Source organism: Opisthorchis viverrini (genome assembly GCF_000715545.1).
Source record: "Opisthorchis viverrini unplaced genomic scaffold opera_v5_111, whole genome shotgun sequence".
NCBI lineage: Eukaryota > Metazoa > Platyhelminthes > Trematoda > Opisthorchiida > Opisthorchiidae > Opisthorchis > Opisthorchis viverrini.
Genome location: NW_008751765.1, coordinates 1,102,408 through 1,130,380, shown reverse-complemented (window position 1 = coordinate 1,130,380; position 27,973 = coordinate 1,102,408). Strand labels below are relative to the sequence as shown.

The window sequence follows — 27,973 nt, the reverse complement described above, 5'->3', positions numbered from 1 at the left end:
AGCGATGGCAGTACATGCCTTAGACATAAGGCATAGAATAGATTTTGAGAAAGTGGAAGTTTTAAGACAGGGACTGCGATTCACACCACAGAGGTTGATAGCCGAGGCGGTGGAAATTACCAAGCATTACAGCGTGAACAGAATAGAGGGTGGGAACTGACGGTTGAATGGAAAGTGGTCTTAGATAAGCCGAATCGACGAGTGACTGTGTGAGGTTGTCAATTCTCGTAGAATCACTAGCAAAAACAGGGAGGTGGGGGTGGAAATCCCAACTCGACCAAAGTCCACGGAATCCCTCTTCCTTACACAACTACCGTAGCACTAGCTCAGATGGACAGAAAGTTCAAATGGTGTTCAAGAGGGATCATCAGGTGGACCGAATCAGAAGAACCAAACCCTAGGCTGGACCCAAACACATGTAGGTTTCCCCATCGGCCCAATCTAACACATAAAAATTCCTTGGCCGACATCCAACAAAGATTTAGCTTGACTTAGGTGATTTGTTCTCCTTCCGCCACAACCCTCGACCAACCTAGTCACTTGGCCTGACTAGGCTTTTGTGTCAAAAGCGAAACGTTGCCCAGCAATAAATCTACCGATTGTCATCAAACTTTTTCGAAAACACCATGCAACTTGTTCACCCTCATTTGGAATTACCAGCATCTCATGCAACTTCGGGCGTCCTGATCTCCCTTCCGGTCTCGAGCGATTCAACCGGGGTGAGATGGCCCAAGTGGTTAGATCGCGAATTTACTGACCGGAAGGTCCATGGTTTGGACCCGACCTCCGCCTCTCGACTTCCCCCGTCTAGGTTTGGACAACTTGACAGGATCTCAGCCCTCGTGCAACCTTCGGGTGCATGGCAGTTAGGCACCGAAATGGTGCTACAGCTGAAAGAAGAGAGATTCAACCGCCCGTGGCCGAACGGTTAGCCACGAGGTCGTGAGATGCGCATTGCTGTTGAATCCCAACAGGGATGAAACAGGTGTACGTAGCTTCTCGGGATTCCCACATGGATTGGCTTCACTTACCGAATGAAATCTCCTCTGAAAATTCCCAAATCTCGACGCAATACCAACGTGATTTTGGGGCAGAATGTGGTTCCTGTCCGAGTTGACGTTTCCCCTGCTAAGGATGCTTTACGTAATGGGTTTTTCACCCGTTTCCTTACTCTGTGCTCGTTTGTGCTGTAGTCCTTTCCCCCCGTTTACTCTACGTAGTTTTGTGTGATTAGTACAACCACTTGCATCAGCGTTTCAGTTTGATGGTCATCCACTTCGGAACCCCATCAGTGGTTGATCGGCCACACACTGTTATGGCGCACTAACGTTTCGGGGAGGCTAAATGTAGGAATCAGGTGAAAGGAACGAATGAGGTATGATGTGTATTTGGCAAGAACGTCCTTTTCTGATCCGTTCGCTGTCCATTTTGAATATCGTGACGCAGTAACATCTCTGTTCCTGTCTCCATACAGCGAGATGAAAAAAGACGACACTTGTAAAACAGACCTACGTGAACTGTGCAAAATCGACCTGATGACCAGTGCCGTGCTTATCACAAGGTCTGAGTAAGCAAGTTTGTGCACATAGTGCCCGGTGTTTTGCGTCTTAATTAACGTGTCTTGGGCAACTGCTAGTAAATTTCGCCTCAGGTTTACTGAGGCGCGAGGGCTGGGGTACTGCCGGCTCGCTGAAGCCTAGACAGGAGCAGTCGAGACGCTGAGGTCAGGACCTTCTGACCCTTGAGCGGACGCCTTCAACCACTGAGCTATCTCGAACCCAGTTTACAACAGAGCTTTCGTGCCAAAGAACCCTTGTAGAGTTGTTTCATCCTCGCTGGTGAGGAGGATGGCTCAAGTGGTTAGAGCGCGAATTTACTGACCGGAAGGTTTGTCGTTCGAACCCGACCTTTGACTCTCGACTACCCCTGTCTAGGCTTTGGCAACCTGGCAGTATCCCGGCCCCCGTGCTTCATTTGGATGGCATAGCAGTTAGGCACCGAAAGCGTGTTACACCTGAACGATTATTGTCTTCCAAAAGTGCTTATCCCAGAAGGACTTCTTTTAATTTATCGTTCAGTCTGCTTTCTGTATGCTGCTGTTTTTTGGATATGGTTTTTCAAGATCCCGCCACAGTCCTCCTTACTAGAGTCACTCTTTAGTCAAAACTTGCTAATGGTGCCGTGGATATGGACGCTCTCGTTCCAGAGCTGAGCCACTTGGAACGGATCACTAAATGAACGCCTTGAATTCTTTGCGCTCACTTCTAGTGTTGTTTCTCGCATTTGTACTTTTAGGCCGATCGTTTCACCCTCTTGAGGCAGCTGCCGCGGTTCGACGTAAACAGTTGTCGCCAGATCACTTGAAAAACGTTCCGCGAGCCACAAGTGAGACTCGTGTGGATTGCAGTCTTCATCCACCCGGAGAACTTGTTGATAGATGCTGTCCCACAGCGTCCCTCCTGGCGTGTTCCGAACGCTCGGATTGTGTTCATCGGTGAGTGTGTCTGTGGAGGTCATCCCTCAGACTGTGGTGCTCATCACTGCTAATTGACTAATTGGGTACTTAAAATGAATGATCTACAGGTGATCAGCACATATCCTATGCTTATGAATCGGGCCCCGATCATCTTCGGGCGTCGATGACTTTAGTAGCAAAACATACGCCGTCTTCACCTCGGGTTACAGTGCTTGGACTGCCGCAATGCGAGACCGGAATCAGCGGTCATGAGGCAAGTAAAATAGGTTGGGTGGAGCGGAACTGGTTGACGAATTCGTCAAGCTATGTAACTGTTTCCACTGAACAGGCGGGCGCGTGACCTTCTGGAAACATCTTCAAGTATGAGATGTATGATGACCTCTTTTGGAGCTTCGAAGCTTGCGTACATCTGCGAATAGGACTCCTGATTATCACACCACTTTCCACTTATAAAGTAGAAGAGGAGTGCAACATAGTTGCGTTCACATCTCGCTTGTTCGAACATTCCTCCTGGCGTGCACCGTTTGGCCTGTGCTCACGAAACAGAAAAATCGCTGGGCTCGAATCTTGCTCTAATTAGAGCTCATCAGCAGTGTATGTCGCGATATGAACTCCAGACATCAGTCAGACGTGTTACCGCTACTCTATAGGGCTCCTTCTGGACGATTCTATCAGTTCCGTCTGAGAAGAGGCTTCGGTCTATAGCCTGCCATATTTCCAAGTTTCAAACATCGCCATAATTTTTGTGCGCTAAAAATTCACATGAAGTCTCTTGACTTAGCTTCTACTGGTTTCCTCTGCCAGGCCTTTACTCTCATGTATCCAGTTAGGTTTACGTAGGCCAGATTTACCTTATAATTCAAAACACTTGGTTCTGTATGCTCGTAATGCGCTACTCCTAAGGTTGCTGAAAATCCTTCGACAGCCCACGACCGGTTTCACCATTCGTCGGGCTCAGTGCCCGAGTTTCCGTCAGCCCTATGTTCTACTTGGCACCAAATTGCACGAAATTGGCGAACTACACTCATTTGCAAACTAATTTGGTTTTGCGCGAAACTCACCTGGAACCCAGCTGAATCTCTCGTTTATGATGTTTCTAAGCAATTTCTAAGCAATGCACCAGGCCGCCTCGGTTGGTATGGTATTCGAGATATTGCAATGCATCATCAAGAAGGGTGAAAACGGTCGTGGGCTGTCGAAGAATTCTTAGCAATTTTATGAGTAGTACATACATGTATCGCGCTATCTCGAATATCGTGGCGGCCTGGTGCAGCACATTCAGTTGTCTGAGGACATCACAGACGAGAGATTCAGCTGAGCTCCAGATGAGTTTCTCGCAAAACCAAGTTTGTTTGCAAATGAGTGCATTTCACTAGAATCTGTCGTAGGCCTCTAAGGAGGGAGGCGATAACAAGAACCTTATCATTTGTTAACAGCGCCCCCGTAGTTGTATTCTGGTTTCTTCAATGGTTATGTTTTCCCTATGCAAAATTGGACAACGTTTAATGCCTGTTAAGTGCTTGACTTTTGATTATTGAAGCAAAAGATGAGTTTGGACTCTGTGAGCAAATTGAAAAGGTGTTTATGCATTCTTCTGTCCGCTTTTGATTCAACTTTACAGTCGAAAGATTCCGCGCCCCTCCTATGAATCCTTATCATCTTCTTGCGGTTCAGACGATGACCGTCCCATCGTGCCGTCCCATTGCACATGCACCTGCGGCACTTGGACGCAGGGTTTCTTAACTTCACACTGTAATTTTCGGTTCGGCTCAGCGCTGTGTACCGACTTTGTGGCCTATCGACATCGCTTCTACTCCGACCTGGTCGAACCATTCGGATCAGGTGATTGTGCCGCAGTGGGCTCCTTGTTTTCCACTGTCATCTTCTTGTATTTCGTGGTTTTGGCGCCTGCTTTAACATTCGGAGCACTGCTGAGTAAGTTTTCCCAATTTTTTTTTTCCCGCTGGCATTCGCATCTTCATTTCTCGCTGCCAGCTCGGTTTGTTGATGAGGAATACCAGGGATGGGTTGAATATGACACAGTCTCTTTATCGAAGGGTGTGAAAGATGTCCCATAGTCCGTGCCTCATGAACATGTTTGCTTGTCGGGACAGTTTGATGAGCTTAAGGTCTATTTTTTTTTACGGAAAGCACACGTCTCACTCGTTATCTCTTGATCTTCATATCACCGATTTGTTGAACATATTGGCTGAGCGAGGACATGCCATTCTACGCTCGGTTTCCTTGATAAGGGCGCGCTTCGTTTTCAGAGCTCCAACTGGAGTCAAGTGGCACTTTTATTTGACCGATGAAAGGCGCATTCTTCGCTCGGCCCCCGTAACGCATGTGCTTGTACGAGGGCGTTAAGCCATCCTGGTACCGGTTAACTACATGTGTGTTTGATTGTGTGTACGCTTTTGGAAATTGCCCCGGTTGATCGAAAGGGCGTTCTTTGCACAGTTCAACAAATGTCGTTGGTTTGTTCCCTGAGCTGCGCGATTTGATTGCAAACGTTCCATCACCAATCGAGCTGACATCATCATTGCGTTACTGGGGATCGTAGCGATAGGTTGCTGGTTGTGCGTTGAGTGTCGTTGCGGATGTGCTGCTAGCTGAGGCTGACCTTCGATCACGATTGGTTGTTCGGTCGGGCGGTTCCATCGGTTGGTCTGTTATTCTGTCTTGATTGGTAGATATTGCAATTCATATTGGGTCAGAAAAACACGTAAGTACGGACACGGGTGTATTGTGTACACGCGGCCAACTCGGACCGCTTTCGTGGGGGATCAGCAAACACCTGAGTCACTATCCAGTCAACCCACAACGCTCACGCGAGCCAATCAATCGACCACGCACCATATAGATGGTGGAACGACGGACGGACATTCGCACGCGCAACCTCACACACCGAAGTAGCTACTACAGCAGATAACCACGTGACCTTTGAGCATGACCTTCCCAGCTCTCGTACTCTGTTCGGTGCTGGCGTGACCTCTGTCCTAGTTTGTGACCTTTGTCGATCTGGTTTGTTAATCCGATATTCGGCTCTCGTTGAGTATGCAGGTCGAGATATTAGTCGTTTCCACGTCGCGGTGCGTAAATTGGATCGGATCCATTTCGATTTGTCGGTCGATCGTGATCTGGTTTGTTAATCCGATATTCGCCTCTCGTTGAGTATCCAGGTCGAGATATTAGTCGTTCGCACATCGCGGTGCGTAAATTGGGTCGGATCCATTTCGATGTGTCGGTCGATCGAATCCTTCGTGGAGTAGCATGCTTCCCTTCCGTCTCTCTTGTCTCCGTATGCAAAGATTTATGCGTTCTCTCTCTTGGATTTTAGACATTCTTGATATTCATATCAAGGATAGGGATTGGGAATGGAGCTATGCATTGAAGGCAATAGCTTAGATGCATGGGCGCCATTGAGGGCGTGACTGAGCTATGTCTGATTATGTCTCTAACCATTGATGTGGATTTATACTTCGCTGCCAAGTCATTGTTTAACCGCCTCTGGCTCTCTCCAACCCTTCACGTGGTTGTGTGAAAAGAGCCCTTCGAGGAAGTCGGTCGACTGGCATACGCGACACGTAGCCAAGCCAGCGCAACCTGTGCAGTGTGATCAGTTCATCTATCGTGGGTGAGTTATTTCTTCCAGATACCATTAGACGAACTTCAGCATTTGTGATCCGGTGTTCCAACCAGACTCGGACAATGCTCCGAAGACATCGATGGTTAAACACTGAAAGTCTTTTGACGTCCTCGGCGCGCAGCGGCCATGTTTCTGATCCATATAGTAATATGGAGCGCACCGCAGCATTGTACACTCGACCCTTGACAGAGAAGCTGATGTCACGCCTACGCCACAGGTGACGTAGGTTCGCAAAAGCTGCTCTGGCCTCCCCAAATCGGGATGGAAATATCATCTTTCGCGAGACCACCGGGACTGATACAGCTGCCCAGGTGAACAAATTTCTCTACTATCCCAATCGGTTCATCCGCAAGCATGAGGTTAGGGTTCGAGCCCACCCATTCTTGCAGTAGCACTTTACACTTTGCATACACTCCATACATATTGATTGACAGCATATTATCATTTGTTTTTTCTTGTAGGCTGCAGCAGTCTAGGAACCACGAGGAAAGTATCAGCTGTTCCCTTGGGTTGTTACATGTATCCCCGACCTTTGTTCGTTTTGTCTCCCCTCTTCCTCACCGTCTACTAACATTCGCGTTGTTTTTCTACTCCTTTCGCTTCGTACCAGATTCCACCGTCTCCGAGGATTTCTCCATCCCACTTTGTATCTTTGCCTCTGGAATTTCCCAATGTCTGTTCACCGTGCTGGGTGGCCAGCCACTACTGATTGTGGGTATTACCGGACCGATGCTCATCTTAGAGACGTGTATCAAGCTGGTAAGTTTTGACACCGATGATTATTGTGTCCTGAGGGGAACACTTTCCCCAATTTTTCGGTTCTATCATATGGACGAGATCAAATTTGACTCATGACGAGAGCAGCTGAGGAGTTTATATCCTTGCTCATATTGCCAAGATGTTACGAAAGTTTGTTGACACAGCTGCCCTCCTAAGAGGACCACACATAGCACTATCTTCGGAAATGGAGAGTGCCTGAGATCGTGAACAGACCGTGATGGCTCAGTGTTGAGAGCACGGATTTACCGACCGGCAGGTTCGAACCCGACCTCTGCCTCTCGCCTTCCCCTGTCTATGCAGCCTGGCAGTATCCCGGCCCTCGTGCTTCTTTTGGGTGGCGTGGTAGCTGGGCACTGGAAGGATGTTACAGCTGAATGATCTTTTGAGTAGATATGTGATTTCACGAGAATGGTGTGTTTTTCTCAACTTTGGGACTTCAGCATTTCGTCATTCTTACTCTCCTCTCCTTACTTTAGTCTTACGTTACTCGCTCTGGATAGAGAGAGATAAGGAGGTCAGCCCATAGTTTTCAACAGCTGTTATCATTCGACTGGATTCTCTTAGCCGAATTCCTCCTTAGCGTTTTAGCAGAGGACTAGGTTGAGCAATGAAGAGTCATTTCAAACTCAATTTTTGTGTATGAACAGATCTTTGACGCCGACTTAATCGGTAGGCCCATGACACCAAGTGTATGTGATCCTCAGCTTCACAATGCGCCTTAGGACCAGTCTGTGGTTGTCCTAGTACCAAGAGAAAGGTTCGTTTACAGCTTCGTTCAGATGTTGGGTTCATGCTACTCACATAACCTTGTTTCGTGTTCTTGGTACAGCTCGAACTACCCTATTTTGACTCTAGTCATAGAACTGACCTGCTGGTTTCTTGTAACAGAACAAACCACCACGAATAGGAGAGAAATTTGAACTCTCCTTGGAACAGTGGCCTTCACAAAGAGGTCTCTGGAGATTTTGGTGCACTATGGTTTCTAATCGAAATGAAGCATTCCACTTGATTTTCAGAGAGGTGTGCTCTTTGGAGATGAGCTCTTGGTGGGATGTGCTTTCCTGATAAGGGGTTAATGACTTTCCAACCGGATCACCTGCTCAACAGTCGATTTGATCGTCCACATGTTGATGATACTCAGAGTGATGAATAGCGTGCGACTGTCCTCATCCACTATCTCATGTTTGGCCAACCAGGAGAATGATTTTGAAGCGGTATATTATCGATCTCTCTTGTTTTTTGAGCTTTTCGAAAGCCCTAATCCCCGCGGACGAATGATGGTGATCTCGAAGGAAATTCTCGGTAGGTGTTGTGACCTGGTGAACGATCGTGCAACCCGGTATCGGTCCCTTGGCTTCTTGCTCCGCCCACTATGGCATATCAAAAGGCACGGTAGATCTAGACAGCCCTTTGTGGGACAATTATTACAACTGTATTTATACGGTAATCACAGGGTGTTCCACAAGGTCGTGCTAGAATCTTAGTAAGGGGGCGAGAAGCATCGAGTCAAATATTCTCGATCCGGATTGGCTGGCATTTTGACCAATCTGGGCATACCTTTATTTGGTTCGTGTCCTGCACGTGACTCATCCGTCCAAATGATGTGATGTTCGGTTATCAGGGACGGCTGGCCTCCGTACAGTAGAGGAGATGAAGTGCAAGCTCCTGGTTCGAGTTGAAAAGAGGCCTAGCGACCCAGCATACTACATGGTGGAAGAATACAACAATTGAACTTGATTTGCACTGTTTTTATCCTATACAATTCATAATTTTGGGCTGTCCATGAACAAGTAATAAGACATGATTTGTTGCTGTGACAGCTATGCCAGTTCAAGCCTGTTTATCTTATCCCACTTTCCAGGTGTGCGATGTCCATCAGGTTCCATTTCTTCTGATGCGGTTGCTAATCGCCTGCTACACGACAGTGTTAGGCCTCCTAGCGGTTCTCGCCAATGCCGGCTGGTTGGTTCTCCGAGTCCGTCGTTCGCTTGAGGAAGTGTTCAACTTTTTCGTTTCGTTCTACTTCGTTTTCAAAGCGATGAAAAACCTGTTTGGAGTAAGCATACCTCAGCTTTGTTTACTAGTTGCTAATCTGAACACGAAAGCGATGCCACACGAGATTGAGTGAGTGTAAAGTGTTGTAGACGGATAATAGGGAGTTCACTCACAGATTGAACCAACAGCTTGGGTGTTGACAGCGTTACCGTTATCGACAGCTACACTGTGCAACATTTTACGAAGAGTCAATCGATCATATGACCCGTATGTGAGATGTGCGTGTTCACTTAGCTGATAATCGGTTCCACAAAGTCAATCAATTCGTTTCTGCCAGATTGCGTAACTGTTCACTTTCATATCCTTACTAAAAGCGTGATCCACATCATGAAGGCTTTGTTTTTTCATATTCGGAAACGCTCTTCTCTCCTGCCTTGGAATTTCTGACGTTCCAGACTGAGGTGCCCTGTGAGTTTTGAGGTTCGAAATACACCAATGGATCTTTGAATTTACTGATAAAATGATAAAATTCGTAATTCACCACTCATAAGGTGGCTGAAAATTCATCGTCATCCTTGAAATTATGTTTTAAAAGACTTGAAACTTAGAGTTTTACAGTGTCGCGTGATGGATAATCGCTTTTCTGTTCCAACAATCGAGCGGGGAACCAGAAATTTGGTTCTTTGACAGCTATTTCCCAAAGTTGTGACTGACCGGAATAGCTTCGTTCTGGAGTGGGGAAGGGTGGTCTTAGTAGAATTCACACGTCGGGCAATCCACACATTTGGAAAGTTCGAATCTTCCCGGCCCTGCATATGTCCTAGTTGTGATCGGGTCACAAAATTTTACATACTGGATGAAATCGACGCTTGCAGTAATCTAAAGTCGGATTGTTCCATTTCAGAAAACCTCATCTGTATTTTGTGAACGTGAAGAATATCCAGTCAACTACACTTATCTGAACACTAATTTTATTTTAAGGGGTTGGCTTCAGTTGGACCTCTTGCTTGTCGTGTTCTTCCTTCAGCTTGACTTGCTTCAAAAAGGCCCCCTCATGTTCGGTGCGGAATTTTCTTGACAGAACACACTACTCACAAGACCACCGGACACTCGAATATTGTACCCACTGAAAACTCAGGCGGACCTTTTTCATCACGTTCAGTTGAGGAGTGTCCTAAACGAAAGATTCAGCTGGGATTCATTTGAGTGTCCTGTCAAGACCAAATTTGTGGCGAATTTCGTACAATTTGGCTTCAAGTAGAACACAAGATTGACAAAGACTCTAAGAATGCGCTCAGCTGGGGATCCCAAAGAAGGACTAATCCGTTAGTGGGCTTCCCAAGAGCTTTCAGTCATAGACGTAACACACTACTCGTAAGGTCGCTGAAAATTCTTCGACAGGCAACGACTGGTTTCGCCCTTCTTGGTACTCATCAAGTAGGAGCAGTCCCCGAGTTTCCGTCAATCTTATGATCTACTTGAACCCAAATTGGACTGTTTTCGAGAACTACACTCGTTTGTAAATCAATTTGGTTTTCACGGGAGACTCAATTGAATCTCTCGTTTCCTTTATGAAAATATACTGCGATATCTCGAATATCGTGCCAACTCAATCATGAGGCGGCCTGTCTGCAGCACATTCAGCTGGAGGACAGCATAAACGAGAGATTCAATTGAGTCTCCCGTGAAAACCAAATTGATTTGCAAATGAGTGTAGTTCTCGAAAACAGTCCAATTTGGGTTCAAGTAGATCATAAGGTTGGCACCCGTTGCCGTAACCGGTCGATCTCGTGAAATAGGGTCTCATATGGACCGATCCTTATTGCCTCATCCAGCTGAGAGATGTCCCATACAGCAACCCAGAATTGAACGCTCAGTTACACCGCGGTTGTGCGCGTTTATGAATGCCAACCCTCTTAGACACAGTTTAACGATTAGATCCCTCGGAATTGGATCAATAATACGAATAGGAATGAAGTAGGGATTAGGAAGTGCGTGACCAGATCTCGGACACCGGCCCCACGGAGGATGAAGTAATGAGCGCCATTTCTTGTCTCGTCTAGTTCCCCCAGCATCTGCTCATCATAGGGGTGAGGTGACTGCCTCTCCGAATTTACTCGAGCATTGGGTCCCAGAAGTTTGTTCGGTGACTGATGGCCCTGCAGTTTTATTCGCTGGTCCAGGTAGTGATTGTGGAAGATGGTATGCCGACTGATAGTTACATACGTGTGGAGGCTCCCTCCATCATATATATATATATATATCATATATTAACTAATGGCAGTACTCTTTTGAATGGAATGTGAAGTAACCGTGCAAGAATGTTCTTGTTCTTCACATCCGGAGAAGGACGGTACCTGTGAATGCCCGGCGTGTCGTTCCCTCATAGATTGGTACACCTGACTTTTGCCTTCACTGTGTGAGTTCGCGTAACTCTTTGCACGCGATAACAGTCACATTAGTACAGCAATTCAACAAGTATACTAACACAAGATGAAGGTAACAGATGCTTCGAAACGAAAATTGTTTGTCTGTTGATTCCTGGTGTCACCATAACGGCGTTATTCAACAGTTTTAGAAGCCAACGGATAGGTGAGATGGGTAGCGCGCAGAACCTGTTGCCATCTCAAACGCGATTGACCTTGCTCTCTCTCTGCTGGGCTCTGTAGGAATTGTTGAACACTGCTTCCCTGGCGACCGCATCTCACGAAAACTCTGCGATTGACCTCTCTCTCTCTGCTGGGCTCTGTAGGAATTGTTGAACACTGCTTCCCTGGCGACCGCATCTCACGAAAACTCTTTGGAACAGCTCAACACTAGTAATACCTCCCATCAGCGGACGGCTGCACTCACGACTACAGTAGAGGATCAGCTGGGACATCATTATGCCAAGGCGGTGACCACTCTACTTTTGGCTTTCCTAATGATGTTTATCTGCCTATGGCTTCAGTCCATCAAACGTGGTCGCTATTTCAGACGCACGGTAAGTACATACCTTCGTGCACTTTCTAAGTGTAGCTCGTTCAACGGAAATTTAATCTCTTTGTGTGATTCTAGCGTGGGTAGCAAAAGGAATTAATTGTATGGCCAGCCGAACAAATTAAAATCGCCCGCTTTTTTGATACGTGAGTGTCATACAACCCAAGAAATTCAACTTGAATAAGCACAGATATAAACCATCGAAAAATTGACTTTCCAGCTGAAACTTTCCGTTCTGGCCAACTTGAAAATGATCAAAAATGTTGATTAGAAGGGCATACAGAGTTCACAAACTTTTTGCACTTTGTTCGTGCTGCTTGTTTACTTTTGTTTTTCTGATCGAATGCTGCTTAGTTTCGTGATTCAGCGAACGCCTTGTTGTCCCCGGCAATTGTCCGAAAAACCACATGCATGATTTGTATTCTGAAAATGTAAAAGTACGGGTTTTGAGTATTGATCGATATACCTTAAGAGTTGAACAGAGGCCGAATATTTGGACGACTACCAGGAGGAAAGAGGGTGACAAAATTTGGAGGTCCGCTACTGTTGTGTTTTGCTGAACGACAGTGCAATTCTGTATCGGTCCATTGGCTTCCTGCTCCGCCCACTATTGTATGTTAAAAAGGGACAGTAGGTCTAGACAGCCCTTTATGGGGACAAAAAAATTAATACAACTGTATTTATAGGACAATCACAAGGTGTTCCACAAGGTCGTGCTAGGATCTCAGTGAGGGGGCGAGAAGCGTCGAGTCAAAGGTTCTTGACTCGGATTGGCTGGCACTCTGACCAATCAGGGCATGCCTTCGTTTGGCCCGTGTTTTGCACGTGACACATCCGTCCAAATGATGTGGTGTTCGATTATTAAGGACGGCTGGCCTCCGTACAGCTACACACCCAGGCGATTTTGGTGCATGCAATCACGAATTTGTTCATTGACAAAGGAGTTCTTGCCCAATCCATAGTGAAGTACCGTTGTAAGCGTATTGAAGAGGTTGGCACAGGCAGAAATTGTCATTTGCCGGCTGTGTTATTTTTTCTGCTTGTTGACCGCCAGAAAAACGCATGTTTCCTATTTTGAGTCCGAGAAGCTTCGTGGTTATCGGTTTCTCAACACGAAACGTTTTCTCGAAGCTCATTTTGAATAAAAAGTAGCCATGGAACCATTAGACACGATCCTACCAGCTTGCCAGTCACGTGCGACTGCGTTGATCCACAAGCTCACCTGGGTCATTCGTTGACCAAACGTCGTGTGGACCATGCGCACTGTGTAAGCCAGCTAAATAAATCGTGACCACCAATCGGCAAGCGACTGGCACCAACGTTCAAAAACAATGGGCAACATAGATAAGTGGATACGAAATCGAACGACTTCACCAGCTTTAGGGTCACGTGTTGGCGTTGTTAGCTGTTTCGTGTAGATATCTGCGGGTTGCCAGTCCTTTTGGGACCGTTTATGCACCTGTAGCTCCCTTGTTCGACTTCCCTTATCCTCAAACATAACCACGGCACAGTTATGGTGAATAGGTTGTAAAAGTGGTTTCATTTTGCACACACCAGTCATCGGCCGCTGATCCACTGTCATGTTCTGACTATTGACCTCATCGAAAGGGAAAATGTGTGAAATTCCACGACGTACAACAATAAGGCTCCTTGAATCGGAACGAAGGGAACGTTTTTTGACGTACCTACACAATTTGGTCACTAATACGCATAAATGTTTGCTTTTGTTGCATCCGACGAGAACAGTAGTCACATCCACTGATTCCCGATTCTGCGAAACGCGGCTAACGATGCGTCAGACGTTTCTTCATTGACACCTCCAGGATGGTCTACTGTCGTTATCGCTGTAGCGAACGTCCATTCCTTAGTCGCCTGAAAATGCAGCGATTTCTATAGTCGAGGGGGACTTTCGACCTTTTACACGTAACGCCAACACACTTGGGAATTTGGTCGTAATACACTACTTATGGGGTTGCTGAAAACTGTTCGACAGCCCACAACCGGTTCCATTCTCTTTGGGGCTCATCAGTTAGGTATGGCCTCCGAGTTTCCGTCAACCTTATTTTCTGCTTGAACTCAAATTGAACAGGTTGGGTTCCTGTTGAGTCTCCCGTCAAACCCGAATACGTATGCAAATGAGTGTATTTCGCTGTTCGACTGTCATTTCAACTGTGCCATCCTACATGCTACCTGCTTCTGTCCTCTCTCCAGGTACGCAACATATTCGGTTATCTGAATGTCCCAATCGGGCTCGCGATCACCGTCTGCGCCAATTCCCTACTGTTCCCCGGCATTCGTGCACCAACCATACAAATCCCTACAGGCAATAGATCTTTCCTATTTGTGGTGACCTCTTCTCCCATTTCGGCATCCTCGGAAGTCACACACGCAGCTCAAAAGTTTTTGGGATCTCCCAAATTCCATGGCCTCGCGTTTCTGTTGGCTGCTTGTCTTGTGCCCGCAATAGCCACGGATACCATGCTGTCCGGGTGAGTCGCTTTTCTGTGTGGAATCCTTCGAAATGTGGATGGTTCAAAACTTTGCGGATTGAAGTGTGTATTAATAATCATTCAGTTGTAACACCCTTTGGTGCTTAGCTGATATGCCATCCAAAGGAAACACGAGCGCTGGGATACTGCCAGGTTTCGCAAGCCTAGACAGGGCAAGTCGAGAGGTCGGGTTCGAACCACGGACCTTCCGGTTAGTTGATTCGCGCTCTAATCGGTGAGCCACCCCGACCCCTGGTCTAGTACGTTGTATACGTTGAGTTGCTTGTGTTTGTCCGGTTGCTTCATTGGGTGTAACCGGAACGACGTCTAAACGCAAGACCCATATGTGGAATGGAACATTTATTTCTAGACCTTTTGGGGTTTTGTGTCATCAAGAACGCTTCTCTATGGAAGATGACATGAGTTCCATTGGCTGATCTCCGAGCTTGGCAACTGGCTAGCAAACGTCTCGTCACCAAATCGAGAGTTTCCATTAGTGCGCGGTTGAATGGGCAGTTGGTTGTACCCGGGAGCTACCAGTGTAACGGTGGATACTACTGATGAAGCACGTGAGTAGCATGTGGTTTTCTCATAAGTTCGCTTCTCGTCTACTGAAAAGTGAGATTTGTTACGGAATTCGTGGAATCGCTTTGTAGCATTCGTTTACGTCAATGAGTATCCAGGCAAGTTCAGGAAGACCTGTTCGAGGAGAAGAAGGATACACAGTTTTCGTGAAACAAGATGCATATGAGAGTTTTACTTCCCTGTCCAATAGCCTGTAACTCCGCAGCGGAGGCCTTCTTCCTTTTCGCCAGTATTTCAACACATTGTCGGTGGGAATCTCGCTTGTGCTGATCAAAGTAAATCGTGGCGTTTGTGACTACCATTAGGAGGTTTGGGGAACTCACGATCAGTCACAATGGTGATCGCCCAGCCGCCACCACCTTTGGGAATGCACTATTTTGATCCCCATGTACACGTTAAACCGTTTTGTTAACGTCTTTTGGGTTTGGAATGTTAAGCCGGTAAGTTGGCTGTTTCCCACACATCCGGTCAGAGTTTTCAATACTCTACTAGTTCTCAGAACTTGATTCGGGTGCTGCCAGGCAGTGCTAAACTGGGTGACCAACTTTATTCTGGTTTCGAAGGCATAGATGCTCCATGTAATAGGCGATCGACTTCCTCTCTTCTTATTTTCCACCAGGATCCTAATCGTAATTGGAATAACGCCCATGCCAAATTAGTGACAGGTGAATGAATGTGAAGGAATAGATGCTCCATGTAATAGGTGATCGATTTCCTCTCTTCTTATTTTCCACTAGGATCCTAATCGTAATTGGAATAGCGCTCATGCCAAATTAGTGACAGGTGAATGAATGTTGCTCAGTTGAACTCAGCCTAGTAAACTACGTCAAGATCATATTTCCTCTGGTTTCCCTATGTAGCTGATACAGTTCACGTTTCCTTGATTTTGTCCCACCCTCACACACATTCAAACTACAGAATCACCGTGGCGAAATCAGAAAGGCGTCTGCGAAAACCATGTCTGTTCAGTCTAGACCTGACTGTCACGTTGTGTGTCTTGCCCCTCGTTTCGTCCCTTCTTGGCTGGCCATTCCTATCCCCAGCAGCTGTCCGATCTAACGCGCATGCGATCGCCTTGACCAAGTGGAACACGCGAACTCCACCTGGTGTACCGCATCGGTGAGTGAGGGCCCTTTCGCCCAGTTCTCAATCTTTCCTATGAAATAGTTCAGTGTGACAGGTGGGCAGGATTTGTCTGTGCAAGATTAACCAAGGTCATCATGACAGGCAGATCGCTCGTTTGAAAGACCTCTCTGGGCTCGCTTGATGTCGCCGGCCATAGCTACATGAATTCGTGTTGGTGCCACGTGACAGAGGTCCTTACGTTAGCATCCAGTTAACTCTGTGACTTTTACATGAAAAGCCTAACCCTACTCCCAGCAACTCTTTACTAGGGTTGAATTCTTTAAATTCATTCGCCTATATTGGCATTTCTTCTGCGAACTTTACATGTCAGCGTATTTTCGGAATGCGAGTGCATTCCTTAATTTGTTTCGCGTGATTTAAGAAGGGCGACAATCATGTGGCTTTTAGAGATGACTCTCCGTAAGAACTCAGAAGTTTGGCTCCTAAATTTGGGATTCGGTGCTTAGTTTTACGTCAGTGACCTTTCTGTGTGCTACAAACGAAAGAAGCTGCAAAGATCATCAAATGAGGGGGTGACTAATCTAGCTTTCTGCCATACAACGGGAGTAGTAGTACGTTCTTTGAGAGGAAAGGTGTCCCATCAAAAGCAGCTGTAACACTCTCACGGTGCTTAGCCTCCACGCCACCCGAAGGAAGCACGAGAGCTGTAATACTGCCAGATTTCTCGAGCGTAGACATCAAAGTATCATCAGAGTTGTAACTGTCATGGTTGTACGAGGGTGGGATACTGTCAGTGCGCCCCCATTTAGACAGGAGGACGATTAGGTCATCAACCAAAGCCTCTGGCTCAAAAGCCTAACCGCAAGGCAGCGGTATTTGGCGGGAAATGCAAATGCATTACCATTTCTACGGAACAAGTCGCCAACCCCTAACCTGGAGGACCAGGAGACTGTGTTCGTCAGACCAACCTGGTATGCGAGACTCTGTGAGTGTCTTGGGGACACCCCCCGTTATAGCTCAATGGGCCGCCGAGGTACACAAACCGCCACACTACGGTAAGGTGTAGTCTCTTCGTGACGGGAGCCTAGACAGGAGCAATCGAGTTGCTTGCATTGGGTTCGAACCACAGATGTTCATCAAATCTCACTTACCATCATTTTAGTTTGCAAACTAATATGTGGCAATTTGGGTTCGAATGAGTTGACCGAAACCAGTCATGTCATCGATGGGGAGCATGCCTATGATGTCGAATGCTGGACACCTATGGGTCTTCACGATTGGTACGATCCAGGCTACTATCAACAGCAGAAGCGATTGAAATTCAACTGCATAACCCCAGACTCTGTGTCCGAAAGAGACTTGTGTGACACCACTTAGTTGACTCTATGACCCGTTCCGCCATGTGCCACTCCTTTTTTGGAGACCTCCGCCAGCAATCCAAGTGCATACCTCGGCTTGGCCACGTGCTCTGTTCGCCAGCTGGACGACTTCCTCACAACTGCGCTAAAGGTGGAAACGAACCAGGGGAGGTCAAACAATGACTTGGCAACGAATTATGAGAGCCATTACCGCCAAACTCAGCTGCGCTGGTCATTGCCGTCGCCTTGGATGGGGACCCCGGGACGGGCTTGATCAGTTGTTAGAGACATTGTCAGCCATGGTCCAGTCGCGCTCGTGCATCCGAGCTATTGCCTTCAATGCATAACTGCCTTCCCAGTCTCCTCTTAAAAATCCGCTGACAACCCTCTATTTATGCACTAATTTATCGGCTCCCACCTCCAATGCGCAGCTACCTACCTCACGTCCCCTAATCATTGGTGGGCGAAATTGTGGCAGCTACAACCATTGTACGACAAGTACACGGTGCTTGCAGTTGATCATGATAATGATCATCAAAGACAGCAACATCAGTGTTGGCACTGATGCTTCACTGCCGTACAACCATAAGGTTAAAAGCCCTACAGTGAAAGGAGGAAAAGAGTTGGTGGGGGAGGGGACCTAGTGCTGGCCTATGTCATTCTGAGGTGCCTTCACCTCCAACCGCTCAATCAGACAATCTGGGAAGAAACTGACAACACGAATGCCACTGACATCGATTAGCTGCCATTTCTTGCAACGTCTCGAGATAAGCACACGGGGACTCCATCTTGAAAGGCGTACAACACCAACAACACCTGAACTCTTCGTGATCCCTTTCACGCCTTTCTGCCAAGTCACGTGCTGTCCACCTCGCGGTTTGTGCCATCCTCGTCTCGGTAGACAGTGTTTCGGCATGCGTAGCACATGACCGAGCCATCGTAGTCGATGATGCTGTATGTTTTCTCGGATTGAAGTGTCTGCAGCTCAACCAAATACCCGTTTTCTAATGACCTCGTTACTGTCATGCTGACTCCATTCAGAACCAGCCACGCTTCTGAGGCATCGGTGGTCTAAAACCTGAAGACGCCTGACATCATCTGTCCGCAGAAGGCCATGTCCGCACTGATGATGATAGAAGGCAAATCAAAGTCAACTTTCATTCACAAGCAGCGAGCCACTAACCACGTGGAGAATCTTGGATAGAATGGGTGGGTTTAACTACACCGAATTTATCAAGAACGGTGTTGGTAACACGCACCAGCTGGCAAATTGATAAGTAAGACTATAGGAGGATGAGGTAGAGATCTAGCACGGTTAAAACCAACCTCACCAGCTATCTTTCGAGCTATCCGCCCAAAGTTCACTTCAGTATGTGTTTCGTTTACCCACCCCCGTCGGATTCATCATTCCTGAACTGTCGTTTGACTGGTCATCCACTTGTGGCCAAACAGTTAAGTGTTCAAGCATTGGTCGGAAGGTTACTGGTTCGAAACTCCCCGAGTTTCGTGAGGTGCGCACTACAATGATTCGCAGCAAAGATGAAACAGTTGTTCAGCGCCTCTCGGCTTTTCAGTATGGTTTGGCCTCACTGACAGGTTGAAATGACACATTCAGCTGTAGAACCATCCCGGTGCCTGTCAGGGCGCGCCCAGACAGAAGAAAACGCACATATACGGAGAGTGACGCATCCCCAAGGTCACCATCGGTTCGACACGTCCGGAAAGTAGGTGAGTTGGCGGCTCCCACCAAACACGGCTTAGCAACATACGACCAGCGTAGTGGGCCTGAAATTGTTCACGACCGGAACACCACCATTGGCTGTACGGAACGAACAAATGAACGACCATATTTGGCCAATTAGTCATCCTATATATCAACGCAGACGTTCTGTATGTTTTCCTCCTGGCAATACAGCCGTGTCCCCAGTTCTCTGTCTTCTCCCTATCCCGTAGTCTGGCAGGCTCAGCGCAGGGCGTAACCCCATAGACGGCCACCCCACGATACAAAAGTGCCCAGGTGCCATGCTACGAGAGAGAAGCACGGGTGACTGGGATACTGCCAGGTTGCCCAAGCTTAGACAGGGGAATTCGAAATACCAAAGTCGGGTTTGAGCCACGAACCTTCCGGTCTGTAAATTCGCGCTCTAACCACTTGGATTGGAATCTCAGTTGCTGAATCTCACGCTACCAATAATCGAAAGCAAAAAATCTTTTAAAACAAATTAGTGAAGTCAATTGGTAACAGGTACACACGTCAGATGAATCGGACTAACGATCAGTAGTTTCGCAGTTACTATCTTCAAATCATGAGATCTCTGTGAAATTGCGGACTTTTGGTCTGGCCTTATCGTATCCGAAAGCCGATCATGCTGACAACCCCTACTTTGTCCAACTTCTCATGTCCGTTGGGAAAGTCAGTTTCGTTCTCTTCGATTTCACAGTCCCGCGGAACACGGTCTGATTCAAGAAATCTTGCCTGCCCCTTCTCTCAGAAGTTGATTGATAGCGACGGCCATGCTGACCCACCTAAATATGCTGCACAACTTAATGTTCATTTCCACTTGTGTCTCACCTGCTAATCTGTATGGAATAGCAGTTTTCATACACTTCCACGGTTCCCATAATAGATGTTGTTAGGCGGAATTCCGCACCAAGATTGCTTTACCGCTCGCGGTTGAGCACTGCTACGGCCAAGTTAGGCCGTGCTAGGCCTAACCCACCTGCAATTGGCCCGAATTTCGGATCGCTTGTCGTTCCAGTATCACAGCGAGTTCTGATTGGCCGAAGTTATGGACCCAGCAGCCAATCATCATTCAGTAACCGCTGAGTGTGATTGCTAATGCTGCATCCAGAGGGTGTCGGAATTTTCACAATGTTGTCGCCTCATACACTAAATACGACACGCCATGTGTTTTTCACCTGTTTTTGGACGTTCAATACACGTATTGCATCTCTGGGGACTTTTGTCGAAGAGGTTAGTGTGGAAGGTTCAGGCCGAGCTTAGGCATACTGCAATGGTGAGAAGTTACTACACGCTTAATTCTCCTATGCAGGTGTTTCATCTCGTACATAGTCTCGTTGCCCCCCCCCCCCCCNCCACCTAGTTTCTGACACGTTCCGACTTGCTTCCTTTACAGCATTGTTGGTTGCGTGGAACAGCGGCTTACTGGTTTCGTCATCGGTTTACTCGTGGCTTTGTCGGTGATTGTGGAAGCCCAACTGTTTGCCCTCATCCCAATGGGTGCCCTCTACGGGATGTTCATGTACATGGGGATCATGGGTCTCCGTGAGCTGGTGGTCGTCCGTCGCCTGTTGGCTCTGCTCAAGCGACGCAAGCACTGGAGGGTAGGTGTTCATGTTTCCACTCATTCTGATCAACTCTGATTGGTCAAAGGATTGTCTAGTAGTTTTTCGCAAGTTCTGATAAGTCATAAAGTCACTGCTCATAAATGGACAACCGCTGGTTTAGTGTGCTCGTGTTGTTATCAAGCGATGGAATACTTGAGTGTCTCTATCATTCTCCAACACCAAACTTTGCATCCTTGTGTTCTTTTCATCAAAGGATCGAGAATACCTTCGTCACCTACCATCGGCGGCTCTGGCCTCGTTTGTTGCTGTCCAAATGGGTTTCATACTTCTCCTGTTGGCGCTCAACTGGACGACCGAATTCGCTCGAATCGGAGCCACCTCGCTCCTGTTCCCGTTCATCCTACTCCTCTTCGGCGTGGTTCGTGAGTTCGTACTGCCCCGTTTTCGCCTACTTCGATCCTACCTGCATGAGGTACGCCAACCTGTTCCTTTCTGTTCCTCACTGTACCTACAAACTCAATGTTGACCGGATGGTACACGCGCTACCAGTGCAGCGAATGAGGCTTCCGAGATGTCAAAATAGGTCGATCGCTTCTCCTCTCGTTCTGACCACTACATTTCATGGTTTGTCTCCCTCTTTAACGTATCCACTTGAAACAGCCAACCCGGGGAGAAGGCTGCTAACCTAAACCTAGTTAGTATGGCAGTCATGCGCTGTAAGGACTGGACTATCTTTCTAATGATGATCGATAGTTTATCGTGGTCCAATGAAGTAATTGTGTTCGAATCATCATTGCTCTCTGGTGGCCTTGGATCGTTAGCCATCACCCGTGATTCGAAGAGGCGGGACGTATAACTTTTAAAAATGAGTTTGACTCAGTGAATTCGGATCGACTCTGTGACTCTGTCAATTTTGGTGTACGATTTTCTCTCACAAAGCTTAGCTTTCATGTAAACAACGCGTTCTTATCCAATTCAGTCTCGTTGAGGACCTGGGATTCAGAAACGTCTCAATCAAATAACCTTTAGACAAATACACTTATTTGCAGACTAATTTTGGTATTTCGACAGATTCATCTGTAACCCAGCTTAATCTCTCGTCTGTGGTCGTGGGCTGTCGACTCAGCAACCTTATGAGTAGTGCATTACAAATAAACTTTTAGACAACTCTCATCTGTTTAATCATTTCGAATCAGTTGAACAGTTGTAGTATCAGAAAAGTAAACCCTTCTTCCACAATGCGCTTTTTCTCATCTCCCCAGATGGACCGACTTCACAATCTGCACCTTCCAAGGAATCATCGGTTCCATGGGAATTGCTGCCGTTGCTCAGGACCACTTCACCCACACATTCGTGGTGATAGTCTTTCAGAAAGCAGACCACGTGATCTAAGTAAACTCCATGTGGTTAGTTTTCTTCAACGCGAAAACCAAAGTATTATTGCGGATCAACTATCTGCAGACAACTCCAGAGAACACTTTTCGAAGACGACCAGTGCTATGTCTCATCTACCTCATACGGCGTGGACTGTATCGTCCGAGTTGGATCATCTCGTCAGCAAAGACGAGCGGCCCAGCTTCAAGTACAACTCTTGGACGAGGCTGAGTGTACCCTTCCCGAGTAGCAGTCCCGTTGATATGACGCGGAATGTGAACGTTACTGCGGAGGGATCTCGCTTGACGAATGTGGATGAAAATATCTTCCTTCCTGCTCGTGACGTCCCCTCTTCGTCGCTTAGTCTATCCAGTGTTGAGGAGTACTCAGAGAGTGAGCTGGAACTCCGATTGGACAACCCGTATTGTTTGGATTAGCGACGTGTCCATCTTTTTGCTATGGATCTCCGTACACTTATTTACCATGACTACCCCGAGAACCCCCCCCCCCCCCAGATGACTATGTAGAATCAAGTTTTTCCTTATTTTCCATGCATTTTTGTTCAGTTCCCGTTTACTGCGTTTGTTTTTTTTCTTTTCCCTGTGTGTGTGTGTTCACACATCGTTTCGCGCATTTGTACTGAGGAGAATCTCATCAACCTGTCTGTCCAGCCATGACGCGTACGCAATACACAGACTAAGTTTGTTCGTAACTTTTCCTGTTGTCCGTAGTATCGGGGAATGGAGAAGCGCATTGGTGTCCACTTGAGACTCTCGTTTATGATATTCTTCAATTTGGGATATCGCAGCGCATATTTTTTGACGGGACTCTACTGGTATAACGGTGGATACTACTGATGAGGCCCGCGAGTAGCATGTTTTCTCGTAAATTCGCTTCGCGTCTCTTGAAAAGAGAGATCTATTACGGAATTTGTGGAGTCACCTTGTAGAATTTGCTTGCATTTGAGCAACAGTCAGTGAATATCCAGGAAAGTTCAGGAAGACGCGTTCAGGGAGAAGATGGATATTCAGTTTTTGTAAGCAAGTTACATATGAGAGGTTTACTTCCCTGTCCAATAGTCTGTTACTGTTTAGTTGGTGCTTTCTAGCAACTCCGCAAGCCTTCTTTTTTTAGTGGTACTGTTGTTGAAAGCTTTCTAACAGCTGACCACTGGGTTCACCTTTCTTCTCTTTGTGACAAAATTGTGGGAGATTGGAGAAACATGTTCAGTTGAAATTGGTTTGGCTTCAACGGAAGACTCGGCTGTATCTCTCCTCTATAAAATGAACAGTCGTTCAGCTGTAGCACCTCTTCGGTACCTGGCAGCCATACCAACGAAAAGGAGACACGAGGGCCGGGATACCACCAAGTTGCTCAAGCCTGGAGAGGATCAGTCGAGATGCTGAGGTCAGATTCGAAATGCTAGGTGATCCGTCTTGGTGAGAACTGACAGGAGGCTCGCTAGTAGGTTGGGCTGCGGGCCGTGTCCTGTAAGGTTTACAAACACGTGCAAGGGCGTACGTAGTGCACTCGTCAAACACCTTGACAAGACAAGGCTGCGCGAAAGGCCCCTACTCACTGTCTAATGCTCACTTGCAGGCCGTTTCAGTACGTACATGCTACTACGAAGAAAGCAATGATCGTATATCTGAAGAAGTCTGATATCTTCGGATGATGACTACCTTTCTATAAACCTAACCAACGTGGTATCGACTGAAATTTCACTTGAAAATTGCCTAAACACCTCATAAGAATGCTCTTGTAGGCTTCGTATAGACGAGGGTTTCGGATGAACCTTGACTGAATGTTCTCTCAGCGTCAGGCTGATTTGAAATTGATTAAGTATCGCAACACACGTTCAACCCCAACGAAAGATCCGCGGAAATACTGCGACCGAGCTCGCCTGATTAGCCCCAAGGAGGGCAAAGCAAGTCGTGGGATTTCATCACCCTTTGGAATAGTGCTCAGTGAAGTAGAACTCGTTCATTGAAAGCTACGGAAACCAGGAATTTTGAGTCGGTTTGGTGAGCCCTCGTTTTCGGACTCAGTTATGTTATGCTTCACGAAGATCGCAACGAGAACCAAGGACTAAAGCTGGTTAAGATACTATCGATTGGGTTTGCGGAACTCTGTAATGTCCGTCTCTGTTGGTGTTGATATTCGCTGTTTGTTTCCTCATGAGGATTGGAGTATATGGATCGCTTTCGACCTCATTTCAATATCCTAAAGCTGCAAGACCAACCAATGCTCACTGTCCGATCTTCGACCGACTATCTACAGTAAGACTATCGAAAGGCTTAAAGCTTTTGTCTACTTTTTCAAGTGACCAACTGGTAAGCGGAATTACACACGGATCTCGCTTTACCGCTCGTAGTCAGGTGCCGCTACGGACGAGAAGCCCATCCCACGCAAGATTGGTCACAAACTCGGGACGCTTGCCAAAAGTCCGGACCCAACAGCCGATCACGATCCAGTATTGGCCGAATGCCGGTTGCCAATGGCGCACCCAGAATGCTTCTTCAGAATTTGCGGAAAGTTATTACCGCTTATGCTATATATATGGATCGCTGTACAAGTGTTCCCGACTTCGTTTTGGGCGTGCACCTTTGGTGGTTGTTTTGACGTGAACGCTAGCTTGGGAGGCTCAGACCGAGAAGTAAGCTGAGAAAAATACCGTTACTAAACCAACCATACATGCAGTGTCTGCCACCAACGTAATCCATCACTTGTTGTTGCAAAGTCGTATTGACGGAATAGACCAACGCCTATCTGAGCTCAGTACGCGGTTTCTTGCTTGAGGTCGAATGGCCAACCTGCATAGTCTGTTGCCAAAACTACGCTACAAACTGGTCACCACGTCGTTGATCACTGAGAATCCGAAGGTTTCGTCTGTCAAGGAATCTGTGTTTATCTGGATTTATCAGCCAGTTATCAGTGTACACAAAAGGTTTGAGGCGAGCAGGACGTTGCGCGTTGTTTGAATGATATGAATTGGTTTACATACGAGTTTCTTGGGGGGAGAGTTGATCTGCGATTACGATTGGTCAGTAATCTTGTTGATTGAATTCTTCACTCCTCTTCTGATTGGTGGACGTCCAGATGAACTTTGAACATCAAATTTCCTTGCGACTGATTCTGTCGTCTGATGCCTTACCATCTATGCCTTATTTGAGTGAGTTTGACATCTCTTGCTTGAGTTCTGTCACCAGTTGAGGTGACATCGTTGGGAAGCTGACCAGAGCAGGACGTTGCGCGTTGTTTGAATGATATGAATTGGTTTACATACGAGTTTCTTGGGGGGAGAGTTGATCTGCGATTACGATTGGTCAGTAATCTTGTTGATTGAATTCTTCACTCCTCTTCTGATTGGTGGACGTCCAGATGAACTTTGAACATCAAATTTCCTTGCGACTGATTCTGTCGTCTGATGCCTTACCATCTATGCCTTATTTGAGTGAGTTTGACATCTCTTGCTTGGTCCAGTTCGAGGGGTCGGTTGATTGAGCTCGTCATGAATTACCATAACTCTGGAAACTCCCTTGGGTGTCTGATAGTACTCCAGACACTAGAATCTTCCATTCTGAATTGATGATCTCCAGAGAGTTCCCTCCCGGTTGAGTCGGTGCAGTGCTTGTTGCATTCGCCACACTTTGCATGAAAAGTTGTTGACTTGTCTGAACTTTAAAATCCACGTGGTTGGAATATTCTTGCTCTCCTTCCAAATATTTTCTTTAAAACTGCTCTATTGATCTGTTTAAACCGCTGTTGTTACTGAGATATCTTTTTTCCAAATTTTTTTCAATGTCCACGTTTTTCTTTCTTCCGCGGTGCTGTAATTGGCTTCTGCCCCTTCGAGTAGATATTAAGTTCGATTTTTTGTGGTCCGTCGGCTTTTTACCAAGATGGCTTGATATTTTGTTTATATGCAATTTCTGGATCTTTTCCAGATAAGACTCGCCACCAATGCGAACTTACATGTGCGAAAAGTTGAGCTCCGCCCTACTTTTTGCCAGCTCCAATTTAATGTACGCACACAACCTTGATCTATTTTTGATAAGAACTATTCAATCAGGCTCATTTTGTGCAAACATTTTCTCTCGTTCATGACGAGGAGAGGGCAATACGTCTTTTGCAAAGCCACGGAGTGATCCATCAGTCGCGTTTATGCCAACAAATGACACTTTCAACTGTTTCCGACAGGCGGAGGTGGAATGCCCGACAGTGTCGGCAAGAAATCGGTCTTCGAAAGGGAACTTGGCTGGAGTGGTCTAGGATGGAGTTTCGCACAGAAATTCTATTCATTTATTGCTGGTCCAAAAATTTGGCAAAAATCAAATTCTGCTCAGAGCCACACGACCGCTGTTGACTGGAAGAACTTTCTTCGCGAAGTTTGCGCCTGGTGGCTTTTGCGGAATCTAACAGTTATCGGCCGCCCAGGTCTACTCGTCGAGATCGATGAAACGCTAATATCTGGCGGTAAAAACCACGCAGGCCGAGTACCTCCCCAGCAGTGGATTTTCGAAGGAATCTGCCGGGACACTAAAGAAGTGTTCAAGTATGCATTGCCAGGTCGAACTGCGGTCACTTTGATGGACACAATCCAAGCCTGCATTGCTCCCGGCTCAGTCATCATCTCCGATCTGTGCGGGGTTGACTTTTTGGTGGGGCTTATCTGGAGAAGATACAATTTTTTCCAATATACACAAGTGGACCAATGCGTTCAAGAACGATAGTTTGCTGTCTTTATCCAGTTCAAATTTAAACGCAATATCCTCAACTGGATTGTCGATCGATGTGTGCGTGTGCTCTATCGAGTTCCGTGTGGATAACAACCGGATCACTAGGGTAGTGTCTCTCAGTTGACCAATAAAAATCATGTGATTAATTCTAACATCTCTCCCCGAAAACTGCACCGAGATCAGTTGAATTTCATTGCCCAACCACAGCGGATGCACTTGCGATTCGCTCGCGCAACCCAAGTTTGCACGTTCGTACACGCACTGAGTCTCTCGAGATCTGCTCACGTGAACGCTGGCTATTCAGACCAATCGATCGTGAATTGAACATTTTTCACATTTTTACCGCAGACTGCACTTTACCTTTGTTTTACCTTATCGATCGCCCGTTCTTAGGTTCATTATCTCCCCATCTGTATTGACCTGAAGAAGAGATTGCGAAACGTTCAAAAGTTGCCAACTTGTGTTTCGATACCAAAAGGGTTGTAAACATATCGGATCCAAAGTCTCCAGCTGTTACTGACCTTGACAGGCTGCGTCGCGCAACCAATCAACGGTCTTCCATCAGTACTATCGCCTCCAGTACACAGCCATCTTGTTCTCAGCTATAACGGACAAACAAAACCATTTAATGTCAACGTAATGGATGAGCCGTAAACTTGAACCAATGATTCTCGTTTCCTAATCTCCTTCGCTTGGGTTAACGAAGCGCCAGAGTTTGGCACCGCCGGTGTATGCATCATCATCATCAAGGACAGCAAAATCAGTGTTGGCACTGATGCTTCACTCCGTACGTATATCATGGTTGTACGAGGGCTGGGATACTGCCAGGGCGCCCACACCTAGACACGGAAGTCAGGGCGTTCGGCTGGAAATTCAACTACATTACCATTTTTTACGGAACGCGTTGCCATGCATGTTCCAACCCCGAGCCTGGAGGGTCAGGAGACTGTGTTCGTCGGACCTCTACACATGGACCAACCTGAAATGAGAGACTCTGTGAGCATCGTGCGACCACTCCTCAGTATACCTCAATGGGTCGCCGAGGTGCACAAACCGCCACACCACGGTAAGGTCCAGTCTCTTCGTGACGAGTCGGTGAATAGCGTGTAGGTGAAAAACTGAATGAAAGGCTGATTGGTTGTCCGCCGGGCAAA

General features: G+C 46.9%; 1 protein-coding gene across 1 annotated transcript; it reads left to right on the top strand.

Moving 5' to 3' along the window:
* Window positions 1–4: 4 nt before the first annotated feature.
* T265_05674 (hypothetical protein) lies at window positions 5–22,711 on the top strand (the record flags this gene model as incomplete). The annotated part of the gene is made up of 14 exons (XM_009170739.1): window positions 5–149; window positions 232–371; window positions 765–855; window positions 1,844–2,098; window positions 2,296–2,494; window positions 4,098–4,411; window positions 6,736–6,884; window positions 8,767–8,961; window positions 11,653–11,883; window positions 14,091–14,368; window positions 15,872–16,072; window positions 20,535–20,742; window positions 20,960–21,178; window positions 21,969–22,711. 14 exons carry the CDS (start codon window positions 5–7, stop codon window positions 22,515–22,517), a joined length of 3,174 nt encoding a protein of 1,057 aa, XP_009169003.1.
* Between the last annotated feature and the right edge of the window lie 5,262 nt (window positions 22,712–27,973).